This window comes from Mobula birostris, chromosome 2 (assembly GCF_030028105.1).
Source record: "Mobula birostris isolate sMobBir1 chromosome 2, sMobBir1.hap1, whole genome shotgun sequence".
Lineage (NCBI taxonomy): Eukaryota > Metazoa > Chordata > Chondrichthyes > Myliobatiformes > Myliobatidae > Mobula > Mobula birostris.
The window spans coordinates 8,089,197-8,115,521 of record NC_092371.1 but is presented as its reverse complement, the minus strand read 5'-3'; the positions used below and the strand labels follow the sequence as shown (position 1 = coordinate 8,115,521).

At 44.0% G+C, this 26,325-nt stretch overlaps 1 protein-coding gene across 3 annotated transcripts in view; it reads left to right on the top strand.

Moving 5' to 3' along the window:
• The window catches only part of adar (adenosine deaminase RNA specific), a 110,362-nt gene that overhangs the window by 43,172 nt on the left and 40,865 nt on the right, over nucleotides 1–26,325 (top strand). For all 3 annotated transcript variants that reach the window (XM_072282127.1, XM_072282117.1, XM_072282108.1), the window contains exons 3-6: nucleotides 8,212–8,392; nucleotides 17,417–17,583; nucleotides 20,906–21,041; nucleotides 25,209–25,414. In XM_072282127.1, the coding sequence (XP_072138228.1) occupies nucleotides 8,212–8,392; nucleotides 17,417–17,583; nucleotides 20,906–21,041; nucleotides 25,209–25,414 (690 nt within the window). The remainder of the gene's footprint in view (nucleotides 1–8,211; nucleotides 8,393–17,416; nucleotides 17,584–20,905; nucleotides 21,042–25,208; nucleotides 25,415–26,325) is intronic.

Sequence of the window (26,325 nt, the reverse complement as noted above, 5' to 3'; positions counted from 1 at the left end):
CAGCATTAAAAGATGAGAAGTGACTAATGCAGGATTGGAATTGGGGCAGGGAGGGTGTCAGGGCATTCAGAGAGTGTGTGCATGTGTCCTGAGTGGCAGCAGGGCAGCCTGGGGGAAGAAGCTTGTCATTCGGCCTGACAGTTCTGGTTTTTATGCTGTGGTACTTTCTGACTGACAGCAAGACAGAGCTGTTTATGGCCTGAATTTTTGAGCTCAAGTATGACTGGATCTAACTGCCCCAGGTTAAAGGAGGCAACGTGAGCTCCTTTGGATCGATTCCAGAGTGGAGACTAGGAGTGGACCATACTGGAATCGATCCAAGCGATTCCAGGTTGGGCCACACCCAGTCTCCACCCTGGAATTGCAAATGACTGGATGCAACCACTGGTAAAATAGCTGACACTGAAATGGTGAGATTTCACTGAAAAGCAGGAGGCTGCCCTTCATACATTGTTACACTATAGTCTGCAGCATTATCTTCCCCCGTCTCCTCTCCTCTGACATCCATAACCAACAGTCTTGTCATGAAAATCAAAATGGCTGAAGAAGCAGGAAATCTGAAAACACTGGAAAGACTCAGCAGGGCAGGCAGCATCAGTGGAGAGCAACACTGATTTCTCTAGCTTCCAGTCATTTTTCCCCCGCCTGCCCCCCCTTTTCCTTTCCCCATTCTTGCTTGTATTTTATTGGTAGCTATGCATTTCCTCAGCCCCATTACTCCCCAAATCAATAGGTCCTCTACCTTGTCAAATTCTTCAAAGCACAATCAGATGAGCACTGGGAATCTGTACCTGTAGCAGTTGATGGGACTGCTCTTTCCTTCCCAACCTACTCCATCATCCACGGATGGTTACTTTTTATTCTGCATCTTTTGATCGATCTATTTCAGCCTTAAAGGGCTTTTTTCACCTCCAGCATCCACAGTTTTGTTAGGGGAGAGGCTTCCAGATGCTTTCATAAAACTTGTGCGTGCTGCAGTCCGAACCAGAATCAGGCTTATTTTCACTGACAAAAATTGTGAAATGTGTTGTTTTGTGGCAGCAGTACAGCACAATATTTAAAAAACTAAAAATTACACTCAAAATATATGTACATTAATTGAATAAGTAGTGAAAAAATAGTGAGGTAGTGTTCACGGACTGCTCATGATGGCGGAGGGGAAGGTGCTGTCGCTAAAACGTTGAGTGTCTGTCTTCAGGCTTCGTTTTTGCTGGAGGACACAGCATGGGGTTGTTCATAATATACTGTTAATGAGTTTCAGATTGTCATTTTTCCTAAAAACTGTAAAGGGTCACACACAAAATGCTGGAAAAACTCAACTGTTCAGGCAGTGTCTATGGAGGGAAAGAACAGTCGGTGATTCAGGCCAAGACCCTTCACCTGGACTGTCCTCATGAAGAGTCTCAACCTGAATTGTCAACTGTTCATTTCCCTCTGTAGATGTTGCCTGACCTGCTGAGTTCCTTCAGCACTTTGTATGTGTTGCTCAGGATTTCCAGCATCTGCAGAATCTCTTATGTCATGAATGCACAGACTTCATTCACTTCTAAAATCATAAGCAAAAAAAATTGTTTTTGTTTTGTTAATCCAGGCTATTCTTTGAAATGGTGCACCTCTGCCTGTTTTAATTTGCATTTCAACATACCTTTCAGATTTCATTGTTCCCCAAAATTACAACAGTCGACAACTCCTCTTTGTGTTGTGACTTGCCATTAGAATCTGAATCAAGTTTATTATCACTGACATATGCCTAGTAGCCACTGAATATATGTTTTGTGGTTCAACGTGTCGTTCAGAGATGCTCTTCTGCACACCACTGATGTAATATGTGCTTATTTGAGTTACCGTCAATTTCCTGTCAGCTTGAACCAGTCACGCTGTTCTCCTCTGTCCTCTCTCATTAACAAGGCATTTTCACCCACAGAACTGCTGCTCACTGGATGTTTTTTGTTTTTCACACCATTTTCTGCTGTGCAGTTTCTGAGATGCTCAAGCCACCACATTCAGCACCAATAATCATTCCACGGTCAAAGTCACTGAGATCACATTCTTCCCCATTCTGATGTTTGATCTGAACAACGGCTGAACCTCTTGACCTTGTCTGCATGCTTTTATACATTGAGTCGCTGCCAGATGATTGGCTAATCAGATATTTGCATTGATGAGTAGGTGTACAGGTGTACCTGATAAAGTGGCCACTGAGTTTATATAACAAAGCAGTGCAAAAAGTGAGGTAGTGTTCATGGTCCATTCAGAAATCTTATGGTGGAGGGGAAGAAGCTGTCACTAAAATGTTGAGTATTTGCCTTCAGGCTCCTGTTCCTCTCCCCTGATGAGATGAGGGAATGTCCTGGCTGGTGAGGGTCCTTAATGATGGAGCAACGTATATTGAAACAATAGGAAAGCTTCAGGCATTTTATCAGATTCAAGATGTAGTTCTGAATTGACTTCTCTAAAACAAATGCCTTGTAAATTTTAAGTCATCCTGAACCCCCAGCCTCAAGCAGCTGTGCATTTAATGTGGAGTGGGAAAGATTCACAGTAGAGTTAACTCAAGGTCGAGATCAGAATTCAAGTTTGTTTATCATGCCTACATCAAAACATAGTGAAATGTGGCATTTGTGTTAACAGCTAACACACCTGAGAATGTGCTGGGGCAGCCTGCAAGAATGGCCACACTTTCCAGCGCCAAAATAGCATACCTATTAATGTTGGCAGAAAAGCACAGAACAGACCAAGCAACAACAGCAAAACAAGCTCTGTTCCTCCCTCCCATCCATACTCAGACACAGTCCGTTAATCATAGGACAGGCCTCCAGCATCCAGTGGACTCTGATACGGGCAGGCAGACATGAGCTCCATTGCCCCAGTGGATTTACACAGGTCCGCTAACTCTGTTCTAGCCAATGGGTTTTCAACTCTCAGCTCCTCACCAGACTGAATGCCATGAACTTTTAGTGGGCTAGGGGACAGGGTAGATCAGATTCTGCATTTTCACAGATCACTGCTAAGATTCAGAATCGGGTTTAATATCAGTAGCGTACATTGTGTAATTTGTTAAACATAGAAACATAGAAAATAGGTGCAGGAGTAGGCCATTCGGCCCTTCGAGCCTGCACCGCCATTTATTATGATCATGGCTGATCATCCAACTCAGAACCCCGCCCCAGCCTTCCCTGCATACCCCCTGACCCCCGTAGCCACAAGGGCCATATCTAACTCCCTCTTAAATATAGCCAATGAACTGGCCTCAACTGTTTCCTGTGGCAGAGAATTCCACAGATTCACCACTCTCTGTGGGAAGAAGTTTTTCCTAATCTCGGTCCTAAAAGGCTTCCCCTCTATCCTCAAACTGTGGCCCCTCGTTCTGGACTTCCCCAACATCGGGAACAATCTTCCTGCATCTAGCCTGTCCAATCCCTTTGGGATCTTATACGTTTCAATCAGATCCCCCCTCAATCTTCTAAATTCCAACGAGTACAAGCCCAGTTCGTCCAGTCTTTCTTCATATGAAAGTCCTGCCATCCCAGGAATCAATCTGGTGAGCCTTCTTTGTACTCCCTCTATGGCAAGGATGTCTTTCCTCAGATTAGGGGACCAAAACTGCACACAATACTCCAGGTGTGGTCTCGCCAAGGCCTTGTACAACTGCAGTAGTACCTCCCTGCTCCTGTACTCGAATCCTCTCGCTATAAATGCCAGCATACCATTCGCCTTTTTCACCGCCTGCTGTAGCTGCATGCCCACTTTCAATGACTGGTGTATAATGACACCCAGGTCTTGTTGCACCTCCCCTTTTCCTAATCGGCCACCGTTCAGATAATAATCTGTTTTCCCATTTTTGCCACCAAAGTGGACAACTTCACATTTATCCACATTAAATTGCATCTGCCATGAATTTGCCCACTCACCCAACCTATCCAAGTCACCCTGCATCCTCTTAGCATCCTCCTCACAGCTAACACTGCCACCCAGCTTCGTGTCATCCGCAAACTTGGAGATGCTGCATTTAATTCCCTCATCCAAGTCATTAATATATATTGTAAACAACTGGGGTCCCAGCACTGAGCCTTGCGGTACCCCACTAGTCACCGCCTGCCATTCTGAAAAGGTCCCCCGTTTATTCCCACTCTTTGCTTCCTGTCTGCTATCCAATTCTCCACCCACACCAATACCTTACCCCCAATACCGTGTGCTTTAAGTTTGCACACTAATCTCCTGTGTGGGACCTTGTCAAAAGCCTTTTGAAAATCCAAATATACCACATCCACTGGTTCTCCCCTATCCACTCTACTAGTTACATCCTCAAAAAATTCTATGAGATTCGTCAGACATGATTTTCCTTTCACAAATCCATGCTGACTTTGTCCGATGATTTCACCGCTTTCCAAATGTGCTGTTATCACATCCTCGATAACTGACTCCAGCAGTTTCCCCACCACCGACGTTAGGCTAACCGGTCTATAATTCCCCGGTTTCTCTCTCCCTCCTTTTTTAAAAAGTGGAGTTACATTAGCCACCCTCCAACCCTCAGGAACTAGTCCAGAATCTAGTGAATTTTGAAAAATTATCACTAATGCATCCACTATTTCTTGGGCTACTTCCTTAAGCACTCTAGGATGCAGACCATCTGGCCCTGGGGATTTATCTGCCTTCAATCCCTTCAATTTACCTAACACCACTTCCCTACTAACATGTATTTCGCTCAGTTCCTCCATCTCACTGGACCCTCTGTCCCCTACTATTTCTGGAAGATTATTTATGTCCTCCTTAGTGAAGACAGAACCAAAGTAACTATTCAATTGGTCTGCCATGTCCTTGCTCCCCATAATCAATTCACCTGTTTCTGTCTGCAGGGGACCTACATTTGTCTTTACCAGTCTTTTCCTTTTTACATATCTATAAAAGCTTTTACAGTCCGTTTTTATGTTGCCTGCCAGTTTTCTTTCATAATCTTTTTTCCCCTTCCTAATTAAGCCCTTTGTCCTCCTCTGCTGAACTCTGAATTTCTCCCAGTCCTCAGGTGAGCCACTTTCTCTGGCTAATTTGTAAAGCTAATTAATTAACTTTGTGGCAATGGTACATTACAATACATGATTATAGAGGAAAATAAACTGCAATATACATACATATATTAGTTAAATAGTGCAAAAAAGAAATAAAAAGTAGAGAGGTAATGTTCATGGGTTCATTAAGAAATCGTATAGTAGAGGGGAAGAAGTTATTTCTGAATCGTGTGCTGTCAGAATTCTGTGCCTCCTTCCTGATGGTAGCAATGGGAAGAGGGCATGTCTTTGGTGATGGGGATGTAAATGATAGGTGCCATCTTTCTGAGGCAGCGCTCCTTGAAGATGTTCTGAGTACTACGAAGACTCGTACCCATGATGGAGCTGACTAATTTTACAACTCAGCAATTTATTTTGACCCTGTGCAGTAGCTTCCCTCCCCCCACCCCACATGCCAGACGGTGATGCAGCCAGACAGAATACTCTTCACTGTACATTTGTAGAAATTTGGTGTTACTGAAGTTGAGTGCAAGGGTGTTGCTACAACATCACTCAACCAGATGGTATATCTCAGTCCTGTACACCCTCTTGTCACCACTTGAGATTCCGCCAACAATGATTGTGTCATCAGCAAATTTATAGATGGCATTTGAATTGTGCCTCGCCACACAATTGTGGGTGTAGAGAGAGTAGAGCACACGTCCCTTAGGCTCGCCAGTGTTGATTGTCAGTGAGGTTGAGGTGCTATTTCCAATCCACACGGATTGCGGCTTTCCAGTTAGGAAGTCGAGGATCCAGTTGTAGAGGGAAGCACAGAAGCCTAGGAACTGGAGTGGCTTCAGGAAGAGGCAAGAATTCGGATTAAGTTGGGCAACCATTGACTGAGCAAAAATGATTAGTTTCTAATCGCATATAGCCGAAAACGTGATGTTAAGAAGCAGATACTGCAATTTTTTTTGTGCTTCTGACATGAAGCAACAAATTTCACGACATGTGTCAGTGATGGTAAATCTGATTCTGATTTTGTTGAATTGTGATATTGATCCAGTTTCTTTGGAAGTCAAGAATAACGCATAAACTTGGTGATTATGGCCATTTTATTAAGTTTTACAAGAATGAAGAACAAATAAAGGAAAGAGGGAAAATGAAAAGTTGTTGTCATTGCTCACTCAAATTAGAGCTAAACAGAATTCCAGTGATGACATTTGACCTATGAAGTAGCCAGATTCAAGTTGTGTGACACGTGCTGCCGAAAAACACAGAATTGGCAATTGTTAGAAGATTTACTGATCAATTACATGTATATAGACTATAAGATGTAAGGGCAGAATTAGGCTATTCAGTCTATTGAATATGCTCTGCAGATGTTTATACAGTACTATGCAAAAGTCTGAGGCACATATATATAGCTATGATGCCTAAGACTTGCACAGTACTGTAGTAATTGTATGTATTGCACGGTACTGCTGCAAAAAAAAAAACAAATTTCATGACAAATCTGATTCTGATATGGGTGTCTATGGTGGAATGAGAATGGGAAGGGGACAGGGCGAGGAGAATCATGGTTGGGAAAAGGGGAAGGGAGGCACCAGAGGGACATACTGTAGTGATCAATAAACCAATTGTTTGGGATCAAATCACCTTTACTGGTGTCTCAAGGTAGGGTGTGGCTGTATCCACCCCTCCTGCAACGCTCCATACTTGTCATTTCCAACAGCTTTTGCTCCTGCCAGGTTTACAAACTTGTGCAAAAACACAAATAAGCAAAGATGATTATATAAAAATACAAGCAAGCATAGGAAAGTAAAACTAGAAGGAAACTACTAGAAAATTAGCAACAGTACAAGGGTGGTAAGTTATTGGACCAGAATACGCAGGACTGGGCTATTAATCCACAAGTTGCAATTTCATCTTTCCAACTGGTGAGTTAAATTACAGCAGTAAAATTGATCTGAAATTACCAAGCAAGATTCCATGATACTGATGGTGATGTCAGTGCTTCAATGTCCTTCAGGGCAGTGGTCCCTAACCACCGGGCCGCGAGCATGTGCTATCTGACCACGTGGAAACAATATGATTTGGCAATATGAAACGATATGAGTCAGCTGCACCTTTCCTCATTCCCTGTCACACACTGTTGAACTTGAACACCCCCCCCCCCCCCCCCCCACCGTCGGGCTAGACTGCAAGAATATCGTCAATATTAAACCAGTCTGCGGTGCGCAAAAGGTTGGGGACCCCTGCTTCAGAGGATGTAAATCAGTTACAATTGAATTAGCTCATGTGACTCTAGATCCACCAGTGAATTGAGGGGGGACTTCTTCACACAGAGGGTGGAATGAGCTGCCAGTGGAAATGGTGGATGTGAGTTCAATTTTATATCATTTAGAGATACAGTGCTAAGCAGACCCTTCCAGCCCAGTGAGCTGTGCTGTCCATCAACCCACCTATTTAACCCTAGGCTAATCATGGGACAATTTACAATGACCAATTAACCTACCTACGAGTACGTCTTTGGACTGTGGAAAAAAAACCGGAGCACTTGGAGGAAACACACGGGAAGAACGTACAAATTGCTTACAGATGGCACCAGAATTGAACTCCGAACTCCTGAACTGTAATAGCATCACAGTAACTATTACACAACAGTGGCACCCGTTTAAGAGAAATTTGGATAAGTGTGTGGATGGGAGGGGTATGGAGTGCGAATCAATGGGACTAGGCAGAGTAACAATTCAACAAGGACCATATTGCTTGTTTGTGTGGTGTAGTGCTCCATAACTCTCCAATGCACAGCTTGGGGAGCTCAGGATTGACAATAAATTCTGCCATCCAAGACCAGGAATGAATTTGAAACCACTGGGAATACATATTACATGAGCAGTTAATGGGGGAAAGCCTCCAGGGATCCTGATGGAATGCCAGATTACTCTAGATACTTGGGTATTATTCTTCAGCTTCTTTTAGAGAGTGGCTTCTGGTGTATTCTTGAACAGGGGCCTTTATTTTCTCCACCTGTGAGAGACCCAACCCTGCAATCTTCACTGCCGTGGATTGTGGGTTCTCTTTGCATGAGCTCAGTTTATTATGTAATACCACCCATCTTCCTCTGTCATCAGTTCATTGGCTATGTGCTCTATGTAATTGCTGCTATGTTTTCCTAACAATCTTTTCTTCTCCCCGCTCCCCCCCCCCCACGACAAAGGTTCCGGATGCAGGCCGCCATAGACGGCAGGAAGTTCCCCCCAGCCGAAGCCAATAGCAAGAAGACCGCAAAGAAAGACGCGGCAACCAACGCTCTGAAGGTGCTGCTGAAGGAGATGCTCGGTGAAGACATCGAGATTCCTCCTCCTTCGCCACAACAGGAACCTATTACGGTATTGGAGGTGAGTGTTATGCTGTAAGCTAAGCACAATGTCTGCCTGCTCTTTGGTCTTGGATTTAAAAATCCTTGCTTTGCTTTGTTGTGCTTTTCGTACTGGTAGCAGACTTTAGAAACATTTGTATCACTAGCAACACGGCACACAACGAATGATGTATCAATAGCAATAGGAAGATTCCTGTGGCTATTTTCAATGTTTCCTCTTTGTAATTGCCTTTTACTCAGTGCCATTAATCAATTTGCAGATTATCGTTGCAAATTCACAGGAGGTGAATCAGAATCAGGTTTTTTATCACTGATGTATACTCAGAGTGGCCACTTCATGAGGTACAGGAGTGGAACACTATGTGGTCTTCTAAAAATCATAGCAAGAAATATGTTTTTGCTTTGTTAATGCAGGCTTTTCTTTGAAAGGGTACACCTCCACCTAGTTTAATTGGCATTTTAACACACCTCCCAGATCTCATTGTTCCCAAAAAATTATACCTGTTGATAATTGTCTTTGTGCTGAGGCTTGGCATTAGAATCTGAATCGGGTTTATTATCACTGACGTACACTCGGTGACCTCTGAGTGAATGTTCGTGGTTTTCTGCTGCTTTAGTCCATATAGCTCAAGGTTCGCCATGTGTATTCAGAAATGCTCTTCTGCAAACTACTGTTGTTATGCATGGTTATTTGAGTTACTGTTACCTTCCCGTCAGTTTGAACTAGTCCAGCCATTTTCCTCCAATCTCTCATTAACAAGGCACAGAACGGCCACTCACTGGATGTTTTGTTTCTCATACCATTCTCAGTAAACTCTGGAGACTGGTATGTGTGAAAATCTCAGGAGATCAGCAGTTTCTGAGATACTCAAACCACCCCATCTGACCAACAATCATTCCACGGTCAAAGTCACTTGTATCACATTTCTTCCCCATTCAGATGTTTGGCCTGAAGAACAACTAAACCTTGTGACCATTTCGGCGTGCTTTTAATCATTGAGTTGCTGCCACATGATTGGTTGATTAGATATCTTTATTGATGTGCAGGTGTACCTAATAAAGTGGCCACTGAGTGCACATTGAGAAATTTGTTTTGTGGCAGCAGTACAGTGCAAAACATAAAAATGTAAGCAGACTTTTTCCACTGAGGTTGGATGAGACTAGAACTAGAGGCCATAGGTTAAGGGTGAAAGGTGAAATAATTAAGGGACACTTTTGCTCAGGATGGTGTGAATGTGGACCAAGCTGCTTGCGTAAGTGGTGGGTGTGGATTTGATTGCAACAGTTAAGGTCAGTTTGGATAGGTACATAGATGGGAGGAATGTAATGGGCTATGGTTCGGGTGCATTTCCATGGGACGAGGCACATTAACTGTTTTTCTGCTATAGTTCTCTAACTAAATAGTGCAAGAAGAGATCAAAAATTGAGAAATAGTGTTCATCTGAAGGCAGGCAGGAAGAAGCTGTTCCTAAAACTTAGAGTGTGCACCTTCTTCCTGATGGTAGTAATGAGAAGAGGACATGTCCTGGATGATGATGGTCCTTAATAATGAAATGTCATCTGAAAACCGAAACTAAACGGCTTCACAAATGCACTTTCATTCCGGTGCAACATTTTCGTCAACTTTTGAATAGTTAAGGACATGAGTAATGTCCTGTATAAGGACATGGCAGGGAAAGCCCAGCTGATCTATCAAGTTTCAGTGGACCTATACAGTTAAAACTCCAACTGTTTCACCCTGTGAGTTGTACTCACTTTCTCCTGTCAAGTAATCCCAAAGAAAAAGCAAAAAAAAAACCTCTAGGGCCAGTAATTGGGGGGTGGGGGGGGTGGGGAGGGATCCATAAAATTTAAACAGCAGAGATTCTGCAGAAGCTGAAAATCCAGAGGAACATACACAAAATGCTGGAAGAACTCAGCAAGTCAGACAGCATCTACGGAGAGGAATAAAGAGTTAACGTTTTGGACCGAGACCCTTCATCAGGACTAGAAAGGAAGGAGGAAGAAGCCGGAACAAGGAGGGGGGAGGTGAAGGAGTCCAAGCTAGGAAGTGATAGGTGAGGCCAGGCGAGGGGTTGAAATGAGAAGCTTCGAGGTGATAGGTGGAAAAGGTAAAGGGCTGAAAAAGAAGGAATCTGATGGGAGAGGGCAGTGGATCATGGGAGGAGGGGAACCAGAGGAAGGCGATGGGCAGGTGAGGAGAAGGCATGGGGGTAAGAGGGGAGCCAGAATAAGGAGTGGAAAAGGAGAGAAGGGTGAAGGAATATGAAGTGAAGCTTCTCCCACCTGGGTGGCATCATCATGGCAGTAGAGGAGGCCATGGACCGACATGTTGGAATGAGAATGGGGAATGGAATTAAAATGTTTAGCCACTGGGAAATCCATAAAATTTGTTCTCTAAGGCACGAGAATCTAGACCAGGAAATCCTGTAGAATACCTGTAATCTGTAACAACATTTGCCTTCCAGATGTGACGATCTCTGAACATATACAGATGTCTACATCAGCCAGCAACAGTTTCTAAAGACATTTATTGGGGAATGAAAGCACCACCCTCAGTCTCTGCATAGCCGATGGCCCATCCTTAGTGGCTCTACCAATTCCTAAACCGTTTAAGCTGGGCTTGGGATTGAAAGGGTTAATATACTCTATGTCTCTGGCCTGTACTTGATGGAGTTCAGAATGTTGAAAGGCAGGTGAAAGGGGGGAAATCTCAATGAAACCTGGATATTGAAATGCCTAGATAGATTGAAAGTGGAGGGGATTTGGGATCCGAGGTCACAGCCTCTAGAGCTGAGATGAGGAGGAATTTCTTCAGCCGCAGGATGATGAATCTATGGAATTCATTACCACAGACAACTGTGAAGGCCAGGTCATTGAGTGTATTTAAGGCAAAGGTTAATTGGTTCTGAATGGTAAGGGGGTTAAAGGTTACAGGGAAAATGCAGGTGATTGAAAAGATGAGCAGTGATTTAAGCTGATGGATCGAATAGCGTACTTCTTCTATATGGTGAAGATTTGTGACTCTTAGACCGAAGACTAGCGAATTTCTATAGGTGTATTGTGGAGAGCATTACCGTCTGGTATGAAGAGGACCACGGCACAGGTTTTGAAAAAGCTGCAGAAGATTGTAATCTCAGCCAGCTCCCATCCTGGGCACTAGCCTCCCCATCATCCAGGACATCTTCAGTACGTGGTGCCTCAAGAAGGCAGCATTCATCATTAAGGATCCCGATCATCCCGGACATGCCCTTGTCAAGGAGGTACAGGAGCATGAAGACACACACCCAATGTTTTAGGAACAGCTTCTTCCCCTCTGCCATCTGATTTCTGAATGGACAATGAGCCCTACTCACGATTTTTTGCTCTCTTTTTGCACTACCTATTTAATGTGTTATATATATAACTTATAATTTATAGTATACTTTGTGTATTTTACTGTACTGCCAAAAAACAGCGCATTTCATGATGTGTGTCAATGATAAACCTGATTCTGATTCTCCCCAACCTGTTAAACTGAAGAAATTTAGCAGTAGAGATGCTATCTCACCTTGTATTCATTAATCACATTACTTCCAAATCTGAGCTGCTGTAAAATTAATGGGTCTTTTGCTCTGTAGAACGTGAGTTTATCCTTTGTGTGCCCTGTCACTTGGCAATTTAAGGAGTCCTGTTGGGCAGTAGTGCCATGGGTTAAGGATGAAATGTGAAATATTTAAGGGGAACCTGAGGGGGAACTTCTTCCCTCAGAGGGTGGTAAGGGTGTGGAATGAGCTGCCAGTGGGAGTGGTGGATACAGGTTTGATTGCAACATTTAAGAGGAGTTTGGCTAGGTACATGAATAGGAGGGTTACCTAGAGCTACGGTCTAGGTGCAGGTTGATGGGACTAGGCAGATTAATAGTACTGCATGGGCCAAAGGGCCTTTTCTGTGCTGTATTGCTGTATGACTAGTAGCATACAGACCATTTAATCCCAGGGCGTTTGTTGAACATCTATGTCAGAGACCGATGCTGAAACTCTGCTGAGTAGCCCAATGACCGTTACGAGCATATAACCGTATAACAATTACAGCACGGAAACAGGCCATCTCAGCCCTTCTAGTCCATGCCGAACACTTACTCTCACCTCGTCCCACCGACCTGCACTCAGCCCATAACCCTCCATTCCTTTCCTGTCCGATGAATGCAATCTGCTTCATCGGCCCTCCTGTGGGGAAATCTTATTTCAGTTAAACAAGTTGGTTCAGTGATTGGAGGTGGGCCCATTCTGTGTCACTGGAGCAGTATAGATGCAATAACTCTTCCTTCACTGGCCATTCAGTGTGGGTAATCGTCATGGATCTTGACAAAAGGGGTTATGAAGTCTGCAATGCGATCTTCATTAGTTAGATACTGCAGACGGTCACTCATATTCTCAGTACATACAACTTGTAGTCTCAGCATCATTTATTTATTTACCTTGCTTATTTATCCATTACACTGGACAACAAAGATTTTGCTTGTTGAAAACTTTTGGGTGTAGAGTCACAAGAAAAAGTTTGTGAACTCTGCAATTACCTTGTTTTCTATATTAATTACTCATGAAATGGAGTCTGATCTTCATCTTGGTCACAATAAGGCAAACACAATCTGCCTAAACTAATAACATACAAACAATTTTACTACTTCTCGTTAATATTGAGTACACCATTTAAACAATCACATTTTGGGTTCAAAAAAGTATGTGACCCTCCGGGGTAATGTCTTCTACGAAAGCTATTTGGAGTCAGGTGTTCCAATCAATGAGATGAGATCGGTGGTGTGGGTTATAGAGGTGCCTGCCCCATGAAAAAGACCAAGTCAGGTTACTGACAGCCTGCTTTTCTCAAGAAAGATCAGTTTATGTGCACCATGCCTCGATCAAAACAACTTTCAGAGGACCTTGGAAGAAGAATTGTAGAGATGCGTGAAGCTGGAAAAGGCTACAAAAGCATCTCCAGAGACCTGAGTGTTCATCAGTCCACAGAAAGAGAAATTGTCTACAAATTTGTCTACAAATGGAGGAAATTCAGTACTGTTATTACTCTCCCCAAGGGTGGGTGTCCTGCAAAGATCATACTAACAGCACAACTTGCAATGCTGAAGGAGATGAAACAGAACCAAAAGCAAAAGACCTGTAGAAATTTCTAGAACTTACTAAAGTCCCTGTTCATATAAGAAAAACACTAAACAAGAATGGTGCTCATGGAAGGACCACAGAGGAAACCACTGCTCTCCAAAAAATATTGCTGAACGTTTCAAGTTTCCAAAAGATCACCTGGATGTTTCTCAACGCTCCTGGGACAATGTTCTGTGGACAGATGAGACAGAATTCGAACTTTTTGGCAGAAATGTAGGGAAAAGGGCACTACAGACCCCATCCCAACTGCCCAGCATGGTGGAAGGAGCATCATGGTTTGGGTCTGCTTTGCTGCTTCAGGGCCTGAACAGTTTGCAATTGTTGAGGGGGAAAATGAATTCAAATTTGTATCAAGACACTTTACTGGAGAATGTCAGGGTAGCGGTCCATCACCTGAATCTTAATAGAAGTTGGATGATGCAACAAGATAATGATCCGAAACACAATAGTAGATCAACAACAGAATGGTTTGAAAAGAAGAACATTCATGTTTTGGAATGGCAACGTCAGAACCTAGACTTGAACGCAATTGAAATGCTGTGGCATGACCTGAAGAGGGCTGTTCATTCAAGGTATCCCAGAAATATTGATGGACTGAAACAGTTTTATATGGAGGAATGCTCTAAAGTTCCTCCTCGCCATTGTGCAAGTCTGATCAGCAGCAACAGGAAATGTTTGGTGGAGGTTATTGCTGCTAAAGGAAGGTCTGACAGTTATTAAATACAAAAGTTCACATACTTTTTCCAACCTGAACTGAATGATTGAACAATGTGTTCAATAAAGACACGAAAAGTTCAATTGTTTGTGTGTTACTAGTTTTGGCAGATTGTGTTTGTCCATTATTGTGACTTAGATGAAGATCAGACCATAATTAATACAGAAAACCAGGTAATTGTATAGGGTTCACAAGCTTTTTCTGGCAACTGTACCTTATGGATTTTGGGCTGTGGATCATGAAAATCACCAGGGAATTATAGACTGGTTAGCCTGACATTGGTGGTGGGGAAAATGCTAGAGTCGGTTATCAAAGATGTGATAACAGCACATTTGGAAAGCGGTGAAATCATCAGACAAAGTCAGCATGGATTTGTGAAAGGAAAATCATGTCTGACGAATCTCATAGAATTTTTTGAGGATGTAACTAGTAGAGTAGCTAGGGGAGAACCAGTGGATGTGGTATATTTGGATTTTCAAAAGGCTTTTGACAAGGTCCCACACAGGAGATTAGTGTGCAAACTTAAAGCACACGGTATTGGGGGTGTGGTATTGATGTGGATAGAGAATTGGTTGGCAGACAGGAAGACAATAGACAATAGGTGCAGGAGTAGGCCATTCGGCACTTCAAGCCAGCACCGCCATTCACTGGGATCATGGCTGATCATCCACTATCAGTATCCAGTTCCTGCCTTATCCCCATAACCTTTGATTCCGCTATCTTTAAGAACTCTATCCATCTCTTTCTTGAAAGCATCCAGAGACTTGGCCTCCACAGCCTTCTGGGGCAGAGCATTCCATATATCCACCACTCTCTGGGTGAAAAAGTTTTTCCTCAACTCTGTTCTAAATGGCCTACCCCTAATTCTTAAACTGTGGCCTCTGGTTCTGGACTCACCCATCAGCGGGAACATGCTTCCTGCCTGCAGCGTGTCCATTCCCTTAATAATCTTATATGTTTCAATAAGATCCCCTCTCAGCCTTCTAAATTCCAGAGTATACAAGCCCAGTCGCTCCAATCTTTCGACATATGAAGCAAAGAGTGGGAATAAACAGGACCTTTTCAGAATGGCAGGCAGTGACTAGTGGGGTACTGCAAGGCTCAGTGCTGGGACCCCAGTTGTTTACAATATATATATTAATGACTTAGATGAGGGAATTAAATGCAGCATCTCCAAGTTTGCGGATGACATGAAGCTGGATGGCAGTGTTAGCTGTGAGGTGGATGCTAAGAGGATGCAGGGTGACTTGGATAAGTTAGGTGAGTGGGCATATTCCTGGCAGATGTAATTTAATGTGGATAAATGTGAGGTTATCCACTTTGGTGGCAAGAACAGGAAAACAGATTATTATCTGAATGGTGGCTGATTAGGAAAAGGGGAGGTGCAACGAGACCTGGGTGTTATTGTACACCAGTGATTGAAAGTGGGCATGCAGGTACAGCAGGCGGTGAAAAAGGCAAATGGTATACTGGCATTCATAGCAAGAGAATTCGAGTACAGGAGCAGGGAGGTACTACTGCAGTTGTACAAGGCCTTGGTGAGACCACACCTGGAGTATTGTGTGCAGTTTTAGTCCCCTAATCTGAGGAAAGACATTCTTGCCATGAAGAGAGTATAAAGAAGGTTCACCAGATTGATTCCTGGGATGGCAAGACTTTCATATGATGAAAGACTGGATGGACTAGGCTTATACTCGCTGGAATTTAGAAGATTGAGGGGGGATTTTATTGAAACGTATAAAATCCTAAAGGGATTGGACAAGCTAGATGCAGGAAGATCGTTCCCGATGTTGGGGAAGTCCAGAACGAGGGGTCACAGTTTGAGGATAAAGGAGAAGCCTTTTAGGACCGAGATGAGGAAAAACTTCTTCACACAGAGAGTGGTGAATGTGTGGAATTCTCTGCCACAGGAAACAGTTGAGGCCAGTTCATTGGCTATATTTAAGAGGGAGTTAGATATGGCCCTTGTGGCTAGAGGGATCGGGGGTATGGAGAGAAGGCAGGTACAGGGTTCTGGGTTGGATGATCAGCCATGATCATACTGAATGGCGGTGCAGGCTCGAAGGGCCGAATGGCCTACTCCTGCACCTATTTTCTATGTTTCTGTGTAAACTGAGAAGTTTTCTATTATGTCCAGGCATGTACACTTAGGCAGGGCAGTTGCTGCATAGTAGAATTGGGTTTAGAAAGGCTCTAAATTTTCAATATTTGAGACAGGTGTTTCCCAGAATAACTGATGCCAAGATTAAGGAGGGAATTTTTGTTGGTCTCAAATCAAGCAGATCATCAATGACTCATTTCAAAGGACTTCTAGTGGGACCGGAGAAAATCGTATGGAAGTTATTGAAAGATATTGTTGATAATTTTCTTGGCAACTACAGAGCACCAAATTCTGTGCAGCTGGTTGACAACATGCTTCAAGTATACAAACCATGAAGTGCAACATGTCGCTTAAGATTCAATTTCTGCATTCCCATTTAGTTTTCCTCCCTGCAAATCTTAGTGCTGTCAATGACGAGCACGGTGAAAGGTTTTACCAGGACATTGCGCTCATGGAGAAAAAGTATCAGGGCAATTGAAAGCCATCAGTGCTGGCTGATTATTAGAGGACACTTAAGCAAGAAGCCTCAGACATGGAGTACAAACAAAAATCATCAACAAAACATGTTTAGCTTAGTTGAACTGTTGCGAAGTATCAGTACTGTTATTCAATTAAATGAATTATATTCAATAAAAGTTAATTTCTTGTTTCTCCAAATTCCTATGTGATACAAGTAGTCTGAAATTATATTTGTGTTCAGCTTCACACAGTCTATCATTAAAAAAACAATTCTGAGGAAGTAACACATTCAAAAAAATTTGATGTCCAGTATTAGCTATATTTTTTTGCACCATTTGTCCTCCTTTGTGCATTGCTTGTTTGTTAGTCTCTATGTGTAGTTTTTTTATTGATTCTATTGTGTTTCTCTGTTCTACTGTGAATGCCTGCAAGAAAATAAGTCTGTAGGTAGTATATGGGGACGTATGCAATCTTTGATAATAAGTTTACTTTGGACTTGTAAGCTATTAAACGGTTTGTCTGGTTCTTTGCTAGAGTTATTGTTCCATCCTCTGAAATCTACCAAATACATTTTTAATCATTCTCTTCTCTCACCATTATCCCATCCAGTGCCCAACTGCTCTGAATGAAGCCAAGAATGAACCGTGCACTGCCTCTCAACCGATGCTGCCTGCCGGGAAGAACCCCGTCTGCATGTTGATGGAGTACGCACAGAAGTCAGGCAATGCCTGCGAATTCCAGCTTGTTTCGCAAAGTGGTCCTCCACATGACCCCAGGTATGTGGAATTACTATCTACCAAGCAGAAAACATCTCCGATAATGTTTAAACTCATCAGCTCGAAGTATTTAACTGCTGGGAAACACAATATACCTAGCAAGATATATTGCCCCATTAAGTACTCCCTGGGACTCAATTCCTTAAAGACTTTTAGTTATAAGGGAATCAAGGGGTGCGGTAAGTGGTGCCAACCTACTAGAACAGCCACAATATTAAGACCATAAGACTTGGGAGCAGAATTATGCCATTGAGTCTTCTCTGCCATTCCATCCTGGTTGATTTATTATACGTCTCAATCCCTTTCTCCAGTCTTCCCCTGACCTTTGATGCCCTTACCAATCAGAAACCTACCAATGTCTGCTTTAAATATATCCAATGACATGGCCTCCAGAGATGTCTGTGGCAGTGAATTCCACAGATTTATCATTATCCTCTGGCTAAAGAAATTCCTTCTCATCTCTTGGAAAGTGGTGTCCTTGTATTCTGAGGCTATGGCCTCTGGTCCAGGATTCCCCCCATCTTGCTGAATGTCAGTGCAGGCACCAGGGGCTGAATGGCCTGTCCCTGCTCAAACTAAAGTTCAGGTAAACCACTCATTCTGTATCCTGCATCTTAAGAGTTGGGGGGAAAAAAAAGGAAAATGTGGTAAGCTGTCAGTGTACAGTTGGCCTGCTGACCATCTTGTTTACGGGTAGATAAAAAAAAAAGTTGGCAGAGAGATTGAATCTGAATTAGTTCTGGTATCGTTGATATATGTTGTGAAATTTGTTGTTTTGTAGCAGCAGTGCATGTGTAAATAAATTACAATAATAAATACATGTAAAAGTTAAGTAAAATAGTGAGTTAGTGTACATGGGATGGTTTATTGTCCATTCAGAAATCTGATGGTGAAGGGGAAGAAACTGTTCCTAACATGTTAGCTCCTGTACCTTCTCTCCAATGGTAGTAATAAGACGAGGAGTGGGTGGGGCGGGGGGGGAGTGGTGGGATCCTTAATGATGGATGCTACCTTTTTAAGGCATCGCCTTTTGAAGGTGACCGCAGTGCGGGGAGCCTAGTGCCCATGATGGAACTGGCTGAGCTTGCAACCCGTTCAGCTTAGTCTGTGTGTATAAGCTAATCCAGTGCAGTGGCACATTCATACCAGACGGTGATGCAGCCAGCTGGAATGCTATCCACAGAATTGCATCTGGAGAAGTTGGTTTCGTACCAAATCTCCGCAAGCTCTTAAGAGTGAACCTGTATTTATTTATGGAAGAGTTTTCTGAACTTGCCCTCCTGCCTTCACCATCCCAAAGGCTTTATAGCCAGCCCAAGGTTCAAGACTGTTTACTGCTATTCTTCAGTGCACGAATGCAAAGGAGAACTCCAGATCCAAAAAATCACAATAAGCATAAAATACACAACTGTAAATATTGAAGCAATCCGTAAAACACAATGTACAAAGAACTGTTAAGTGTGACCATATATACATAAGATTAGCTTATATACATGGACTAATTGTATATACATAAAGTGACGTTAGGTTCAGGAGTACCTGAACATCAAGTAGGAAATGATAAATTAACAAAGTGACTCTTGGCAAGACAAACTCTCCTAGGTAGCAGCAGGACACATAGAACATAGAATAGTACAGCACAGTACAGGCCCTTCGGCCCACAATGTAGTGCCGACCCTCAAACCCTGCCTCCCGTATAAGCCCCCACCTTAAATTCCTCCATATACCTGTCTAGTAGTCTCTTAAACTTCACTAGTGTATCTGCCTCCACCACTGACTCAGGCAGTGCATTCCACGCACCAACCACTCTCTGAGTAAAAAACCTTCCTCTAATATCCCCCTTGAACTTCCCACCACTTACCTTAAAGCCATGTCCTGTTGTATTGAGCAGTGGTGCCCTGGGGAAGAGGCGCTGGCTATCCACTCTATCTATTCCTCTTAATATCTTGTATACCTCTTATCATGTCTCCTCTCATAATCCTTCTCTCCAAAGAGTAAAGCCCTAGCTCCCTTAGTCTCTACAACACAGTATGTCAGTGCAGGTAGGAGGTTTGGGGTGTAAGCGTAAAGTGACAGTGTATGGGGAGATGATGAGCTCTGAAGGGCTGTGGAGTGGAATGGCTGCTGTATGTGTAGTGGTGAGTGGGTTAATGGGTGGAGGCATTAATCAGCCTGATGGCTTTGGCAGGGGGCTAGAGGTAACTGTTTCTGAGTAGAGGTCCTGGTGTGGAGCTAAGTACTCAAGTTGTCAGTGTTGAGATGCAAAAATACATTCGCCAATTTTCACAATGTGCGAGCAGATTCCCCCCCCCCCCCAGTGAACAACAGTATAACTTTACGCATTTAAGGGCTGTGATGGAGGGAGAATCTTCCCCCAGACTTTGTGATGACGACAGTGTGCTTTTTGTTTACCTGCACCTGTTGGGCAAATGGATCCCATTTATCATCTGATGTGAGCACAGTAATTAGGATGGTGTGAGAACTCCCTCAGTACTATCCCCAGAGCCTGTATTCCTGCCTCTGTACTATCCTAAGAAACATGAGTCTCAGGTAGGCTTGAGATCAGAGTGAGGACTTGGCAAGTAAATTGATGTCGCAAGTCACACTAGTTTGTTACTTTTTAATAAATTCTGTAAGAGCTTTTGGAATTAGTGTATTATTGTCACGTACTGAGGTACGGTGAAAATATTGTTCACACAGATAAGATCATTAGGAAGTGGTTTGAGCTAAAACAATGTAAAACAATAACAATCAAGAATAAAGTGTAACAGCTACCAAGAAAGTGCATTGCAGCTAGATAAGGTGCGGGTTTATCACAAGGTAGATCGTGAGGTCAAGAATCCATCTTATCATACAAGGCGTCCGTTTAAGTGCCTGATAGCAGTGGGGTAGAAGCTGTCCTTGAGCTTGGTGGTGCGTGTTTTTTTAATCTTCTGCCCGAAGGGAGAAGGGAGATTGTTTGGGGTGGGTGAAGTCTTTTATGCTGGCTGCTTTACTGAGGCTGTGAAACATCTGGTAAGAGTCCACAGAGAGGAGGCTGGTTTCCTTGATGTGCTGTGCTTTGACCCTCCAGATGATGATGTGTGGGGATGTGACATTCTGAGGGGCTAAGGTGCTACTTTTAACTTAGTAAAGTGGCTAATTAATGTATTAGATAACTTGAGGATGAAATGTTTGTTTCTCCAAGGTTAAAAATTTCTTATGATGCAGGAATAAATCTGGCATTTCTAGTATGCCCTGTCCTTGCTGCAGCCCATGACTAGTTTTATTCTGCTCTTTTTGACATCAACTTTATTGTCATGTTTTAAACTCTTCTCTGTAGATTCACCATCATGGTTAAATTGGGCAATGAGACCTTTCCCGCTGCCACAGCAAACAGCAAAAAATTGGCCAAGATGCTTGCAGCAAAGACGGCTGTCCTCCTCCTCCTCGGGAATTCTCCTCAGTTCCCTGCAAGGGTAAGCTGTGGACCTGCCTGCTGATGGTAAGGTCACCTTCTCTAATCCGGTGGTTCGATCGAGAGGGTGAGGAGGATGTGATGTGTGGAACCGATGAGCCACATCACAGAGCAGCTCTGTTATTTCAAATGATTTATCCCACCTACTGGGATTTTAAAATCTGTCACAGTAGTAAGTTGCCAGGAACATCAAGCAATGCTTGTAAGACCTTTTCAGTCATTATATGTGTATATCTCTGTCCATCTATTTGAATGCATGACATAGAGTTGTCCGGTACACAAACAGGCCTCTTGGCCCACTTCATCCATGCTATTAATTTATTTAGTGATACAGCACAGTCGTAGGCCCTTCTGGTCCAGTAAGTCCGTGTCGTCCAAATACACCCAAGTGACCAATTAACCTACTCACCTGTGCACCTTTGGGATCTGTGAGAAAACTGGAGCACCTAGAGGAAACCCACACAGTGGTAACGGGGAGAGCATAAAACCCCCTATAGACAGCGGCGGGAGCTGAACGTGGGAGGCTGGCGCTGTAGAACATTACACTAACACTCATAACATGCTGGAGGAACTCAGCAGGTCGGGCAGCATCCGTGGAAAAGATTGGTCGACATTTCGGGCCGGAACCCTTTGTCAGGACTGTAGGGGGAAGGGGCAGAGGCCCTATAAAGAAGGTGGGGGGAGGGTGGGAAGGAGAAGGCTGGTAGGTTCCAGGTGGAAAACCAGTAAGGGGAAAGATAAAGGGGTGGGGGAGGGGAAGCAGGGAGGTGATGGGCAGGAAAGGTGAAGGAAGAATAGGGGAAAACACAATGTAGTAGAAGGAGGTGATAAGCAGCTGGGGGAGGGGGCAGAGTGACATAGGGATAGGGGAAGGGAGGGGGAGGGAATTACCAGAAGTTGGAGAATTCTATGTTCATACCAAGGGGCTGGAGACTACCTAGATCAGCGGTCCCCAACCACCGGGCTGCAGAGCATGAGCTACCGGGCCACGAGGAAACGATATGATTTGGTGATATGAGTCAGCTGCACCTTTCCTCATTCCTTGTCACGCCCACTGTTGAACCTGAACGCACGCGAGGTCATTACCCGGGCGTCGTCCATGTCAGCGCGGGAAGGAGATCAACTCCTCGAGCTTGCAAATGACGGCAGGCTGAAAAGTATGTTTGACATAACATCTCTGCCGGTATTCTGGATCAAAGTCAAGGCTAAATATCCTGAGATAACCACGAAAGCACTGAAAATGTTGCTTCCATTTCCACCATATCTCTGCAATGAATGCAACGAAAACTAAATTGCGGAATAGACTGGACATAAGGAACCCCCTTCGAGTATCGCTGTCTCCCATCACCCCTCGATGGGACCGTCTTGTTGCAGGAAAACAAGCCCAGGGCTCCCACTGATTCAGCGATATTGGTGTGTTGCAATGATTTTATATGTTCATACAGGGAAAATATGTGCTGTGTGTTTAATATCCAAACGTTACTTAAAATGTTATGATGCTATTGACTTATATAACCATATAACAATTACAGCACGGAAACGGGCCACCTCTGCCCTTTTAGTCCATGCCAAACGCTACTCTCACCTAGTCCCACCAACCTGCACTCAGCCCATAACCCTCCATTGCTTTCCTGTCCATATACCTATCCAATTTTTCTTTAAATAATATCGAACCTGCCTCTACCACTTCTACTGAAAGTTCGTTCAACACTTACTTCAGGCTCCCCTGATAATTGACTTATCACTATATTCATGCGAGGAAAATATACGCTGTATGTTTAATATTAAATTCATTAGATCAACCTTTTTAGAAACGAAATTGAGTGTATTGGCCTCTTATCACCTATATTTCGGTCGTGATTCACACCCCCGCGCCCCCCCCCATCAGAATCGCCGAAAAGGATTTGTAGAAAAAAACTGGGAGGTACACGCATGTGCCATTTACGCATGCGCACTGGTGCCCGCACAAGGTGTCATGGTCATTGTAGTCTTTCTTGAGGTAAACACAATGTATTTGACTGCTACTCTTGTCTGTTGGCAACCCTACCCCCCCCTCCTCCACCCCCCGGCCTGGCCGGGTCGGCCGGTCCGCAAGAAAATTGTCAATATTAAACCGGTCCGCAATGCAAAAAAGGTTGGGGACCCCTGACTTAGATGGTATATGAGGTGTTGCTCCTCTAACCTGAGTTTAGCCTCATCATGGCAGTAGAGGAGGCCATGTATGGACATATCTGAATGGGAGTGGAAAGCAGAGTTGAAGTGGGTGGCTACTGGGAGATCCTGTCTGTTTTGGCGGATGGAGCGGAGGTGCTCGACGAAGCGGTCCCCCAATCTGCGTGGGCTTTCACCGATGTAGAGGAGGCCGCACTGGGAGCACCGGATGCAATAGATGACCCCAACAGACTCAAGTGAAGTGTTGCCTCACCTGGAAGGACTGTTTGGGGCCCTGAATGATGGCAAGAGAGGAGGTGTAGGGACAGGTGTAGCACTTGCGCTTACAGGGATAAGTGCCAGGTGGGAGATCTGTGGGGAGGGGGGGAGGGGCGGAGGGACCGATCCCTGCGGAAGGTGGAGAGGGAAAGATGTGCTTAGTGGTGGGATCCTGTTGAAGGTGGCGGAAGTTGCGGAGGATAATGTGTTAGATCCGGAGGCTGGTGGGGTGGTAGATGAGGACAAGGGGAACTCTGTCCCTGTTGTGGTGGCGGGAGGATGGGGTGAGAGCCGAAGTGCGGGAAATGGAGGAGATGTGGATGAGGGCATCTTTGATGACAGCAGAAGGGAAACCACGATCAACAAACACTTACCTACCTGCCCCATATCATGTATATCTGTGCTACTTCCTTAATTCCATATCCCTCTATGTCTTGCTTATTCACATACTTCGTCAATGTTGTTACCATTTCTGCTCCCACCACCACCTCCACCAGCTCATTCCAGACCCCAACTACTTTGTGCTAGTGTTTATGTATTTATTCACATATTATTCCATATCTGTATTTTTTAACTTTATTTTTATACTCTGTTTCATTGTATGTTGTGCGAACACACCACAGCAATTTCATAATAAATGTAAATGTGTCTGGTGACGCAGCTGGCCCTTGAGGCATTGGCTGATCTCGGTATTGGTTTATTATTGCTGTGTGTACCGAGATACAGTACAGAGCTTGTCCTGCATACTGTTCATACAGATTACATCATTACACGGTGCACTGAGCTAGAATCAGGTTAAACAACAGCAATGCAGAGTGCAGTGCAGGTAAATGATAAAGTGCAAGAATTATAATGAGGTAGATTGTGAGGCCAAGACTCCATCTTCTTGTACAGGAGTTTAATTGAAGTGGGATAGAAAGTGTCCTTGAGCATGGTGGTACGTGCTCTCAAACTTTTGTATCTTCTGCCAGATGGGAGGAGGGAGAGGGGAGAATGTTCAGAGTGGGTGGGGTCTTTGATTATTTTGGCTGCTTTACTGAGGCAGGGAGGCTGGTTCCAGTGATGTGCTGAGTTGTGTTCTCAACTCCCTGTAGTTTCCTCCAGCCATGCGCAGAGCCGTTATGCATCCAGGCAGAATGCTTTCTATGGTGCATCAATAAAAATTGGTAAGAGTGTTGGGACGTGCCAGATTTCTTTAGTCTCCTGAGGAGGTAGAGGCATTGCTAAGTTTTCCTGACCATGACATCAACTTGGTTGGACCAGGATAGACTCTTGGTGATGTTCACACTAGGAACTTGAAGCTCTCAACCTCAACAGCATTGATGTAACAGGAGCGTATACGTCATCCTTTCCTCCTGAACTCAATGACCAGCTCTGTTGTTGAATTTGAGGGAAAACTTGCTATCGTGACAGCACTACACTAAATCACGATCTCCTTCCTGATCTCTGACATATTGCTTGAGATTTGGCCCACTACGGTGGTATCATCCGCAAACTTGGAGACCAGAGTTAGAGTAGAATCTGGTCACGACATCATGAGTATATTCGGAGTAGGCTGATTAATTCTGACATTTTTCATTCTGTTTTATTGTAATTCCCATATGCCTTTGAGCATTGTTGTTTCCACATGACATCAGGTCATTGTTCTACCTGCTCAATTATGATTCAGGCTTCCCTTCCCTGTGCCGCCCTGAACTTTCTGTTTCACTAGTAACTAAATCTCTCCTCCATCTGACAGCCCTCAGACATGAACACAGAGAATTCTGTTGCACAAAACCCCGTTCCATCAATGGACTTTGACACTGCCCAGTCGGGAGGCCTGGGTGAACTGATCACCTACCTGAACAAGAACCCCATCGGTGGCCTTTTGGAATACGCACGCTCGAAAGGCTTCGCAGCAGAGCTCAAGATGATCGATCAGTCGGGCCCACCGCATGACCCAAGGTCAGTGTGATCTTTCTGTACCCCCTCAACTGGTTTCCATCTCCCCTTCTCTTTACCTTCGGCCACCTGGCTTCATAGATATATATATATATATCTGTCCTTTCTCTTTCTCTATCTCTCTCTCTCTCTCTCTCTCTCTGTCTCTCTGTCTGTCTCTGTCTCTCTCTCTCTCTCTCTCTCTCTCTATCTCTCTATCTCTCTATCTCTATCTCTATCTCGGTCTTTCTCTCTCTGTCCCTTTCTCTCTCTCTCTCTTTCCTTCGGTCTTTGTCTCTCTGTCTGTTACATTTACTTTTCACCATCCCAGTTCTCCTGTGTACTTCCAGACTTTACACAAAAACAAAAATCATCCTGCTTAATTACAGACACCGCCCTTCCCAAAATTGGCGTGCGTTGGCAAACAAGATTCTGAGCCATGCAGCACTAAATGTGAAATGCTGGCGGCTCTACTCGCTGGTGAGGGATCGCAAAGCACTAGTGTGCGGGATTGATTTCTGTGTCTCTGCTGTGGCTAATCAAGCCTTGTGACCAAGCTGTTTGCTGGGCTCTGTGTCACCTTGCGTGGCTGCGAACTGCGGTTACTATTTCTGTGAATATATCATCACCTTGCCATGGAGGTGTGGGAAGTTGATCGTTGCTCACCATTTAAAGCTCTTCAGCTGAGCTACAGATTTGCATTTTAGTCTTATTCCTGATCTAGAATCTTGCCGAGAGAGTGGAGTCTCTTATCTCACAGTTTCTGAAGGTCTACTCTCAGAGGTTAATTAGGCACACCATTAATCATTAATGCAAATATCTTTTCAGCCAATCAAGTGCCAGCAACTCACTGCATAAAAGCATACAGACATGGCCAGGAGGTTCAGATGTTGTTCAGACCCAACATCACAAATGGGGAAGTAATGTGTTTAAGT